General features: G+C 34.1%; 1 protein-coding gene across 1 annotated transcript in view; it reads right to left on the bottom strand.

The window, feature by feature from the left end:
• The window catches only part of tey (teyrha-meyrha), a 52,598-nt gene that overhangs the window by 8,244 nt on the left and 31,077 nt on the right, over positions 1 to 13,277 (bottom strand). The window contains exon 3 of the mRNA XM_017614737.1: positions 11,928 to 12,078. Within this exon, the coding sequence (XP_017470226.1) occupies positions 11,928 to 12,078 (151 nt within the window). The remainder of the gene's footprint in view (positions 1 to 11,927; positions 12,079 to 13,277) is intronic.

The raw sequence follows: 13,277 nt of genomic DNA, 5'->3' as shown, positions 1-13,277 counted from the left end.
TACCAAAATTATAAAAGCTTGTATGAAAAAAATGTGTGCAAAAATTATTTCTTTGAGAAAAATCGTTTGGGAAAAACACATAAAAAAATTTCAATAAATAAACCTAGAAAAAAATTAGAAAAAAAGTTTTGGAAAACATTGTGGATGTTCACACCTGCCTAGTTTTCAACTTATCCGATTAAGTGGTTATATTACAACTCTTTTTTTATTCAGTTTACAACATTAAAATATATTATAGAATAATCATAACTAGGTAACCTGATAATGAGGCACTTGAGAACACCTTCATTATTTTATAGGAAAAAATCAGCGAATTAAGGAAAATTTTTTAAACTAAAAAAATTAGGGGAAAAAATAGTTTGCCACTGAAATTAATGAAAATTTTTGAGAGAATATTAGTTTTTACATACAGACATATATATTTTTTTTTTATTCGGCCCTTGATGAATAACATTCAAACATTTCAAATTATGTTTTTTGTTTTTATTTATAGGCTTATGGTCTTGAGAGGGTTAAATTAACTCAAACGCTCTGCCAGATCCGGGTGTGTGAAAGTTTCTTTTACAAATAAACTCCAGCTTGCAAATAATTTAATAAATTACGAGATTTACATTCCTTCAGAAGATTTAATAAATCGACCTCGTTGCTGTGAAAATATGCATACAAAAATTTAGATCCTTTTAAATGAACACATAATTTATAAAACCAAATGCTCCCTGCAATAGCGCGCAAAATCAAATCATTATCGCACACATATTCCGAGAGGCTATGTGGGGGTGCAATCAGCCAGTCAAAGTCAAAGCAATTAATTACACCAATTCGAACACGTTAAATACGTGTTGAAAATTTCTAAAATCACACAAACGCGCAATCGATTCTATTAGACCGCCAACAATAACACTTTCAACCAACAACCGAACGGGAAAATTTATGACCTCAATATTCTTCTTTGTATGTATTTATTCAATGCGTTTTATTTTCAAATATCTACATACATATGTAAGTATGTATGTACTTATGTAAGTATGTACCTTAAAACGATTGCCCTTTAACAAATAAAGAAATTTATCTAAAGTGGAATAATACGTAAACTGTAGTCAAATGTTTGTCCCTCATCGTTCGGACTTCAGCATCTAACCACCCATTACAATTTACACAAGCCTATACGCTCTATGCAAAACACTGGCGTGCCCCACTCCGATGTCTCCTTTGGTGGGTGTGAGTTTTATAGATTTTCAAAAATGTAATGAAAACAATTTTGGAATTCCAACGGCACACTTTTGTTGGCATTCTAATTCCTACTATGTTTCTTGTTGTTTTTTTTTTTGTTTTTTTGAGTTGTAGTGGGTGAATGACTTTATATGGGGGAGCAAATTTTTAAAGCCAAATTTACCGCATATTTGCCTCTTCAATGAGCAGACGATTAATTTTTATTGCTTGTACTCAGAGTTAAATGGCATTTAGCGAGCAGTGTAATAAGGGTGTATTCTTCTCCTTTTTTTGAAAGAGATTTTGTAGCTACTATAATGCTTGGTATGTTTGCTGTTTGTACCAAATTTCAACAGAATAAATGATTGATAGCTTATAATAAAAATTCTAAAATATGAATAAAGTGAAATCCGCTTAGGTAACCCACAGATTTGTGCACTGTGACTTGTTTTTATTACATACATATACATATGTATCTAAAGAAAATTCTTCTCTTAAGTACCTTCCCGTTTAGTTATCTAACTCGCTTAACTGCTGCAATTTTTATAGTTTATAAAGTTATGCTAAAAATTTTGTGATCGATGAAGCAGAGCTTATTAGATTCACTTCTAAATATGTTTAAAAAATTCTAACTAATGCCAGATTTCCATAGAATTTTTAAACGGCCATTTTTTTGTCATTCCAAAGCCTAGTGCAAATTTTGGATAATACATTCAAAAATAAATAAGTGAGTTAGTTTAAGTAACTTTTAAAACCGGGTAAGCACCTAAAACATTTGAGTGGGTCTTATGGTACAAGTTTTTCTGAAGTTATCTGTAACAAGATACTTTTAAATATTAAATATCTGTTTATTACCATATTCGCACTTCACGAAGCTACCGTAAAGCATTTCATTGTGTTTTTTCACAGCCACAACCAGTACTCATTCTTATGGTTCCTATAATCGAGCGCTTTAAGTTGACCAAGCGGTTGTGTTACCCCACCCAAACCTTGTGCGGAGTTTGACCGCAGTCCACCGGCTCGACTTCCCTACATCAACTATTTCTCGGAGCAGAATGAAGTTTATGCCGCATGTAAAATCGTTCGACAGAAACTCGTTAACGATAACAGGAATCACCAAGCCCATTATATATACCCACTATATACACCATGTCTTACCGAGCCTTTTCCTGCAAGCGTATAAGTTATTAGAAGCCTTATTAATTCTCTCTTCCACACTCAACTTCCAGTCCAGTTGTGAACATTTTCAAATGTTCTCTCGACTTCGAGTTTTGACGTCTATGGGAGATGTTAATTGCTGCATTATCTTTATAACACAAGGCAACACTGATTTTGGTGATGCAAATGTTAAATCTGTAAGTTTCCATCAGATTCATATTTTGAGATAAACGAAATAAAAATTTAAAAAAATCTCGTTCTAGGCAATGTTTGAGAAGCCCTGGCAAAGAAAGAAAAGTTTATAGATGTTTTCACTGAGGCTTTTATTAAAGCTAGAACTTTCGACTACTGTCCCTGAAAATACCATCCCTTCCCCTCGACCTGAAGGTTACTTAAAGTCATTTATTGAACTATAAACAGTACTGGAAAATTGTGCTATTGAAAAATATGTTAGCCAAAAACAGCAGATTCTGCTGTACAATAAATTACTATAAGTGACCTTAGGGTCAAGGTCAGGGTTGGTTTTTGAAGCGATTGTAATCGAAAATTCAAGACTTAATTTAAGCCTAAGTGGAAGGTCCTTTTGTTTAATTGCGGTAGGTACTCAAACTTCGCCAAAATCAGTTGTTGTTGTTCAACAAATGACTATAAGTGACCATCACGTCAAGGTGCGGCAATGGTATTTTCAGGGATAGTACTCGAGAGTAGGGATGTTGCGAATGTGGAATTTTAGACATCCGCGGATGCGAATGCGAATGCGGATGTCAAGTATTTTTAAGAAACAACTAGAATCTAATCAGCGCTTACAAGCCAAACCTGATGTGTCACAACAAGCGACGAAGCGAAGAACAAGCGACTCGCGTGCTATGTTAAATTCTACCAAAAACTCTTAACTCATCTCACAAATTTGTGTAGATACTCGTATTTTCACAAATGCATGACGCTTTCAATTATTTTAATAATTTTAACACCCGCAAAAGAATGTCAACTGTCAGGAGCAAAACTCTGTTTTCAACCAGAAAACCGCAAAACAAATTTGTCGTTGTTTAAAACAACGAATAAGCCGAACTGTAACTGTTTCTAGCAGTTCACTCAGTTCAAGTGTGCACAAAAAACGAGGGTTATTATTTACTGTTTTTGTTAGTTGCTTTGGTTTTGTTTTATTTTGAGGTTATGCATTAGATATACAGACATTAAATATTTGGTGTGTTCATTGTGTTAACTGTTTATATTTTAGGTAGCTCATGTGTTTGAAATATGTATGCATTTGTAAATATGATAATCGCATTTTTTTTCTTTTGTTGAAAATGAAATTTATGCACGACTACACCACAAAGGCTAAAATAGAGAGTATAGAAGTTGTTGAGAGCTTAGTAGTGAATTTAATTATGTTTAAACTAGAATGTGAACATAACTGATTCTAGAGCAATAGGTTTTTTTGCTAAGTTGAAAAGAATTGGAATTCCTCGGATTTTTTTCTAAAATTTTTTTAATGTTACAACTGTTGAATTTATTTTCGAATTAGCTTTAGCCAGCATGATATATGTACATATGATTTGATGTTATCGAATGCTATCGAATTATGATGGTTTTCTTAATCGATATTTAATTATCTCAGAACACCGTCAACGTATCTGAGGAAAAATTTATCTTGGTGTATAGTCTTTATATGTAAGAATATAATTTTAGTTGTATATCAATGCCAGATTGATATAACATAAACAGAAAAGGTTAATTTGCGTAAATGTTGCGGCAGTGCCAACTCTGTTATAAAATATTTTCAAAATAATTTGGTGGAAATATGTAAAATAACTCTATGTCTTATTTCAATTAACTATTTAACTCAGTTAAATTTTAAATTTAAAGCAGTTAGCAACCCTCTTAAAAAATATTTATTTTCTGGTGGCATCTCTTCTCAAATATATTTTGTACATAAAGCTTATTTAAACCTATCTCGTTTGTCGCCTAAACTAAAATATATTATTTGATTTTTAAACTAAATTGAATTTGATCACTAAACACATGGTAGCGCTCTTAAAAAATATTTTCGAAATACCTCTCTTATTGTTTGACACCCATACAAAATAGATAATTTGACTTTTAAACTCAATGGAATTTGAATTACTAAACACATGGCAACGCTCTTCAAAAAAATTTTCGAAAATAAAGCCTTGTAAATATCTTATCGTTTGATACCCATATCAAAATATTTAATTTAAGTTGTTAGTTAAATTCATTCCGTATTTTTTAACAGTTGACAACCTTCTACAAAAATCTAAATAAAGAAATAAAGTCTTCTTAAACTCTTTCCAATTGACACCTATGTATGTACTTTAAAAAGTTTCAATCAACGTATTAATTAAAATGATTTTGAATTTATAAACAGTTGGTACCCCTCTTTGATTTTTTTTTTAAATAAAGCTTCTTAAACCTCTAACCCATATTAAAATATTTTATTTTGCTTGTTGATCAAAATTATTATGATTTTCTGAACAGATGGCAACCCAGTTTAGTAATATTTTCGAAATAAAACATTCTTAAACTTTTCTTTTTTGATAGCCCGTTTATATATTAGATTTAACTAAAAGTTTAATAGATTTTTACGTTTTGAACAGATGGCAACCTTCTTCAAAATAAATGGTTTTTGAACCCAATTCGTTTAATAACCACATTCTTTTAATATTTCACTTCAATGTTCAAAAAGGTGGCAACTCCCTTCTTATCTTGTATATTAATTAATCAATACCTATCTGTGTGCCAAATTTCATTGGAATATGTCGGTCCATTTCAACGTGAAAAAAAATAAACATGATTAGGTAGCTACCGGTAGAAACGAGCAAAACAATTTTTTAAAGATTTTTTTTTTTATGGAAATTCAGATTTTTACGCAATTAAGAACGATGATTAAGTGTACTTACATATATAAATAAATATCAAAGAAAATTTTCATTATAACAAAAAAACAGGCAGCACGCAGTGACTTGGCTGCTTAACACTTGACTGTTGCGAAAATCCTACTCGAAACTCAAGTGTTTGGAAACGGTTGAATAAGTGGCTAATTTTGGAGGCTGCAAAATGCTTAAAGTGAGCAGCTCAAAGGGTTATATTTTCGTTGGCAAAAGATGAGCTTTGTGTCGCCTTTGTATGGCACTCAAAAATAAAAACCAAAAAAAAAGCAACAAACGTTAAGTGGCGTTAAGAAGCGCACTGTCACAATAAAAAAGCACAATTGCGAAGAGCACACTCCGGGCGGCCGCATAAAAGCCAGAAGACGCGGCTTATTTATGTTTACTTGGGCGCTTTGCTTTCATATGAGCGTCACGTGCTGCAGCATATGTGCATATGTACATATGTATTTATGGGTATATATGTTAATCTTTTGATGTTGTCATTCAAACACTTGATGGCCTAATTTACCTATAAATATATGGCAATTGAAATATATTTGTATGTGAATCCTTCGACTTGAATTTAAAGCCGTCTCTAAGGCAATTAAATTGATGTGGTAAGCCAATTAAGTGTTTCGAAAAATTCACGCATTTGTTGCAGCACCCGCATGCATCTTATACAAATATGTATGTATGTATGTATAAATTTGCTCGTAGTACATACAAACACATACATATGCAAGCAGGCGTCAATAAATCATTTTATTTTCACTCACCCCAAATTTTGTTGTGTCTTCTGACTTTAGAAAGGGTTAAATGAACGCATCTCACATACACAAATAAGCGCATACATATTTATGTATGTATGTGAACACCTTTCCCCCTTGGTTGTAACTTTTTGACTTTTGACGCTTTCCGTGTGTGGCCACAATTTGAAACTCGTGACTTTTGTATGCAAAGGTCTGCTTTGATTTTGTTTATTTTCAAGTGAGCACTGATGTTGCTTTGGCATCTTGCAGCATTTGTTGTTGTTGGGTGGATGCTTACTTCGCTGGTTTGGCGTATATATGTACATAAATTTATGATATTTAGCTATGCGCTACCAAATGGTCCCACCTTGCCGTCGGGATAAACATTTTATAGAATGTGGATAGCACCAATTGATTTTCAATGTGCTAATCGCTTATTTGGCCACATAAATAAATACATGTACGTACATACATATATTTGGCGCTCACATTTTTTTGTGAAGTGTTTGGCCGAGCTTCTCATCCACCACTGAGTAGTAGATACCCTGTAGGGAAACGATGAGCTAGTGAATTAAATTTCTAGCTTCGTACTAGTGGCCGTATTCATAAAAAAGTAAAGTAGCTTTAAAAAAGGTTTATAAATTGAAAAATGTACTTTATCGCCAAAAACAAACCAGTCCGCCAATAACAGGATCCCCACCAATTCAAAATCAGCAAATGTGGTGCTTAAAAAAACTTTTTTTTTCACTTTTTAAAATGCCATATCGATAGCTAAGAGTAAAAAGTTGCTGATAAGCCCACTTTTTCTAAAAATTATATTTTGATGAAAGCAAGAAAAATTTAAAAGGGTTCGGTTTTTTTCAAAAAAATGTAACTACCTTGTTTACTTCTAACCGTTTCTGTTCAGTGATACGCAAATTTGATAAATCCAAAATACTCGCAATAGTCATATGTCCCAAAGGAAAAAAAATCATTAGATATCTATATGTAAGGTGACGAATTCTGAACTGGTTCCGAACTATAGAAAAAGGGATGCAGAACGAACTAGATCTTATAAGTCGAATTTGGAACTAGTTCGGAATTATCGAAAAAGGGATGCAGCGGGGGGCAATTGACAGTTCCTAGGACATCGAGATGTTAAATTCGCCAGTTGCTCGCGTGCAAAAGATAATTAACGCGCATTAGCCATGGTTCTAAATTTTCGAGTACGGAACCAGTTCGGTACTAGTGCGTTTCCCGGCAGGGTAGAGATTGCAAGTTTAGGTTCAGCTCAACGACATAATCAATAGATATGGAACTTGTCTGGAATCCCGGCTTTAAGAACATATACGGTAGAGAGAGAGAGATGACGAAAGCAGCCTTTCGGAGTAATCATGAGGCATAACTAAATATATCTCAATTTTCAGATATTACTGAGTGTGAATGTGCACTTGAACAAATTAAAAACGGAATACCAGATGCCAAGAAAAGGCATCGTCAGGTTAATGCGCCTCCTGTGAAACCCTCGAAGTTATAGATGCACATAATCTCGAAGAAAGTAGGAAACAGTCTCACAATATCCAAACTAGCGCCCATTACTGGCAAGCAAAAAACTTTACATTCGACAATATCAGAGATGCCAAATTAAGTGTACCGAAATCAATTACAGCGCTAATTGATTGCTCGGCCTATGCTCAGGCAACGCTACTAGCAACCAATCAACCATGGTTCTTCCGCGGGCTTACAGTAAGTCTACCGAATTAAGCCCCTAGATTCGAAAGCTTACAGCAATTCTTCCAAAGGGTGCTTAAAGGTGTACTATTAAGCTGTAGTGGAAAGCATTAAGGAGCAGGAAACCGATTTAATCAAGCGTAATTGACCGTAATGTAACCCTATTTAAGCTTGGATCAAAGTTGACGTTGGCAGTCGTCTAGGTCCGTATTGATCACGCATTGCGTCAGTCATTCATAAGGGTGGGTAACTCTGTAAATTTTCGTGTGCTGACTCAGTAACTCCAACTCACTTTAATGAGTCAGCACAGTGAGCTGGCACAAGTGTGCTATCGCACAATTGGTATGTACATCGAAATTATTGATGATGTTAGTAATCGAAATCGATTTAGAAAAGGTTATCCTTAGCTTCTGTTCGTAGCTGGCCGGAAAAATTTTACAAAGCTGATTTCAACTGGTGAGTTCATTTGCAAAATAATTCCCTACTTAGTTTTGCTTGAGAGTTGGCACATAAGAATCTGTTAAATGGGCTATGCATGTAAGCGGTTACCCAACGCATAGCACTTCACATGTAGAATTCTGTTTGGTTTTGATTTTTACGTAAAAATGGTATAGCAGTGCAAGTATGCATAACTTGGCTATTCGCCTTGCTTCTTTTTAAATTTGGTAGTCGTATATTCAATTGATGATTGGTCAAGTGATGCCATCTATTATGGTACTCTTTGGAAGATCGTATTGTGTGAATGTGTGAGCTCATCAATTGAGTTACCACATCGACACAGCAATGCAAGCCGCACCGAGCTATGCAAGTGTCAGCACATCAACTGAGTTACCATATCGACTCTGTAGCACACTGAGCTATACATTGTCAGCACATAAACTGAGTTACTGAGTTACAAATTTTTTCAGAGGTGAGTCTGAGCGTGCGGCACAGTTCTAAGAGTCAGCACAGTAACTCAGCACAGTGCTGAGTTACCCACCTCTAGTCATTCACCGGCAACCATGGAGGACACATCATTGCTCTCTTAAAACGGCAAAGCAGTGAATTTTATGTGTTGGATGTAAAGTTTCTGAGTTACAGAAAGCGCTTCACGCATATTTGTATCCTTCAGCTCTTTTTCCGGTCTCGTATAGCGCAGAACGTTAAGGATTTTCAATGCTTAGATTCTCGTACTTTTTTTTAAATTGATGGCAATTTATATACAAGACAAGGAAGGCTAAATCTGCATTCCCAGTCATTTTAAACTGTAGATCCATTTCACCATTGACCATCTGATCTCGGCTTTAGAGGACATGGAAACCACTAGCTGCTCATCCAATGAGCAAAATTTGAAGAAGCTAGCAACTGTACATGAAAAACTTATTCAGGAAGAGAATTCAGAATGCTTTTACACCACAGTCTCGTAAAAACTGGGCAGCTTAAGAGAAATTGTTAATTTGATTCCACCTCATCGTACTCCAAGAAGGTGTTATTAGTGAGAATCCGGTGTAGTATTAAGGCTCACCGCGGGAAGAGAAATTGGAAAGTGTTAATACATCCACAAAAATGAAGAATTGTGGCTTTGTGAGTCTAAATAGATCCATTGACCATCTGGTTTTCGCCAAGAGCTCGCTGAAGCCCATCTTTCTAAAATTAGGCAAAGAAAATGAAGTTAAAGGTACTCACACTCTCTATTTTCTCGGTGAGACCGACTTGTCGGTGTCTTTCCTGGGAAAGTTATCCGTAACGCAGTTTAATGAATAACACCATGGCCGCAATCGGAATGGGGTCAATCATTCACCTGCCAGCTTTCAGCATACCCTGAGCGAACTCAAGGCCCTGATTGTCGCTTGGCTATCAGAGTAAATATTTACATCCATGTCAATGCCGCGCAATTGAGTAGCCAACCGGCTGCTTCGTATTTCTGGAAAACACTGCAGTTATCTGGAAATTTATCCGTGTTATGAGGAACGATGAAGCCTCCAATAACACTACTGCATCCGAGCGGAAAATGGATTTTATGAGAAGCATTTTCATTGCAGAAATACACTAGGAGGTTTGCCATTGCCTCCTGAGGGGTGAACCCTGTTAGAAAAAACTTTTTCTACTTTAGATACTGCTCGGGCCAGATATCGAACCCAGGTTCTGCGCAGCGCCCTTATGAAATAAGTGTGCCCTTTTTTCAGCTGCCATCTTAACATCTCGTAACCTAATCTAAGTAAAGTTGGAAGCTTGGCACAGAGAAGGAAAATAAATAATTTTTTTTAATGTCAAAACTCCTACCATCGAGTCTTAAATTATGTTAAACGATCAATTTGTGTACAATAGAAGTCAACAGCTTCAACAGCAAAAATTCGTAGATACTAATACATTCACCGAGGTTAATACTACACATTTATTAGTTCATGTGCCACAGATTAATTTCAACATTGCATTTGTTTACCAAAATTATATATTTGAGTAATTAGAAAAGTTTGTCAAACCACTGCGAACGTGACCAAACGTTGAGCAATATCGCCAAGTACAGATGTAAACATATACTCGTAGGTACATTAGGGTGCCTCACAAAAAAAAGTTGCCGGTTTTCCAAGCGGAATTATAACATTTATTATATCTAAAGACTTTCGCTAAAATATTTAGGAAAAATACTAAGACTTACGTTAGCTGATATGAACATACCTCCAAAAATCTCATTATTTTGATTCCGTTGATAAAATTTATAAACTCTTCCATCATGCGAGGTGATTTTTTGGAAGAAAATGTTTGAAAACTACTTTTACTTAAAAAAACTAAATTTTTTTATATTTTTTCAAATCGATCCAGCTCACGTAATTCTTGATATTTTTTCAAAATATTTTGGCAGAGGCCTTAAAATTTTATAAGTCCTATCAAAAAAAAAAAAAACAGTGCCGATTTTTTTTGTATGCATAGTGATGCACCCTAACGTTTATGTTTTCACTATATTTGCATGCATATTTATAATCATAACTCATTGTCTGCCATACAAATGCATGTAGTTACTCATACAAATTTTGTATAAGTATTCCCAATATTTTATTTCACGGTAATTTGTACCAACTGTTGGCCATTCGATGGCACAAAATTTAGCAGCGCATTTCTAAAAAGTATTACAGACGCTTCAAAACCAAAGCTAATTAAAATCATATTATTTATATTTAAATAAATAGACGTCCATTTATGCATACATACATATGTGTGTGAGTACATACATATGTATGTAGGTATGCATGACTCGCGTGAGCAAAGGATACGCCATGGCTAATTGGCGGTGGCGGTGGAATGCCGCCGGTTGGTTGGAAACAAATTCAATAGTTAAATTTTACACCATAACAAACTGGTTTTCATAATCCATTTGCACGTACATACATACATATGTATCTATGTAGTTATGTACATATGTATGTATGTATATATGTTTGTGAGTATGTACTTTGAGCCCCACATAGTGCTTCAGTAGTTGTTAGTGCAAAACCAATATGGCCGCACAACTTGTACATATATGTAATGCGATTTAGGAACATTTGTATGGAATTGGTGGAAATTTGTTTTGAGCGCGGGAAATGATTATTTTTAAGGATGGTTGTAATATTCAAACTAGCTCTTTTTATAAGTACAGATACAAGTACTGGTACTGCGTGTATAAGAAAATTAAATTTCTTTAACAATTTTTCTAATGACACTCAATTACATATGTATGTATATTTGCACAAGGCACTCGAGTATTTGTAGACATGTATGCAAACAACTTATGCAAAAGTGATATCAGAGGAGGCAAACAGCCCGTTGAGTGACGTACATATGTATAACTCCGTCAGCGGCGCATTCATGCGTTAAAATTACACATTTCTACATACTTACATAGTATTTTGTAGTAAGTTAAAACAATTTTTTTTCCAAAATTGTATCGTCGGCATTCAAAAAACCGCCTCAAATCAAAGTGCAAATATTGCAAAGAAGCTGTTGATTTTTATCATGGCCCAGCCAACTCTGCCTTTCGTATCTTAGATCACAATACTAACTATTTTGCGCATGCAAATTTTTTTATGTTGATTTTGTTTTTTCTGTTTTCTGTGTTTTTTTTTTATATTTTCATTTCGTACCTAATCAAATGCAAATACGCCCACAAATTCTGTCGTGTCAGTGAAGTGTGTGTGTGCAAAAAGGTCTCTGTTTTTTTGGGTTGTTATTTGATTTGAAAGTAATACAAACTTACGCCTTAAATCCCTCGGATCGGAATTGTTGCTGCGCGGACTTTCACCCTTTTCACCGTTGTCGTAATCGTTTGATCCCTCCATCGATTCGTGGGAAGTGCAAGTGGGGCTTGCCGAGTCTGTGCGAAATGAATCGTTGCCATTGAAGAGATTCTGTTGTGAAAGAATTGAGAAACCGATTGGTAGGTAAAGATAAGCGTGTTTTAGAAATGCAAAATGTAAATTTTTCTAAAAACAAAAAGAGGTCGCTTTAATGTAAAGATTTTACATAATTTTTTGCAAATTTAAAAACTGGGTACGAACTTTACTCTAATTAATACCTGAACATTGTTTCTGCGGTCATTTAAAGCTTAGCATACATTTTTTTACTATATACTTTTAGACATGATTTTTTGCTATTGAAAACCTGTAAATAAATATTTTTTCGATCAAAAACTGTTTGGTCCTTTAAATATTGGATATCAAATTTTGTTCTTTTAAAAATTGGAATTTTTTTTGTTAATTTAGTTTTATGGTGAGTCAGAGCCCAGAAATTAAAAACTACACATAGTTTTTGCGAATTTTACAACTGGACATAAATTTTTGGTAATTTAAAACTCTACGGGAGTTTCGAAAAATTTATAATCTATATATACATGTAATAAAATTGTAACAGGCCGATGTCTGTACATTATAAATATTAAAAAAAAAATAATAATATAGAGAGTCCGTTTTTAAGAGCACTAGAAGCCAAATCCAAAATTTTTCGAATTTTCGTCTGTCTATCTTTCTTTCTGTATGCGCATAACTCGAAAACTAATGCATGGAATTGAATGCAGTTATCACCGAAGTATTGCTGGAGGTCTAACTTTAAATAGAGAAAGAAAAATGTTAGAGAGTTGCCACCTGTTTGAAAATTCCCGTTTAAGTAAATTGATAAGAAAAAATAATTATTGAAATATTGCTGTCTAAAGAAAGCGGTTTAAGCGGGCTTAAAGCCGAAAGTATTTTTGTTGTGGGTTGCCAGCTGTTTGAAAATTTTAATCTAGTTTAATTGATAAAATAAATTGAATGTTGCAATATGGGTATCAAACTGAAGATATTTAGGAAAGTTTACTGCGGAAAATACTTTTCAAGGAGGGCTACCACCTGTTTGAAAAATTGTATTCAATTAAATTTATAAAATAAATGAAATGTTACAATACGGGTATCAAACAGCATAAAAATACTTTTAAGGCGCAGTAAAGTACGCCGGGTATTTGCTAGTTTGAAATAAAATTTTTAGTAATTTAAAACTAGACATGAGTTTTAGTCAATTCTAAAATGGACATATATTTTTTTCAATCAAAAATTGGATATACATAGCAGTTTGG

This window comes from Rhagoletis zephyria, unplaced genomic scaffold, assembly GCF_001687245.7.
Source record: "Rhagoletis zephyria isolate East Lansing unplaced genomic scaffold, Rhagoletis_zephyria_1.1 Rzeph_scaffold_00886, whole genome shotgun sequence".
NCBI lineage: Eukaryota > Metazoa > Arthropoda > Insecta > Diptera > Tephritidae > Rhagoletis > Rhagoletis zephyria.
This window is presented reverse-complemented; position numbering and strand designations above follow the sequence as displayed.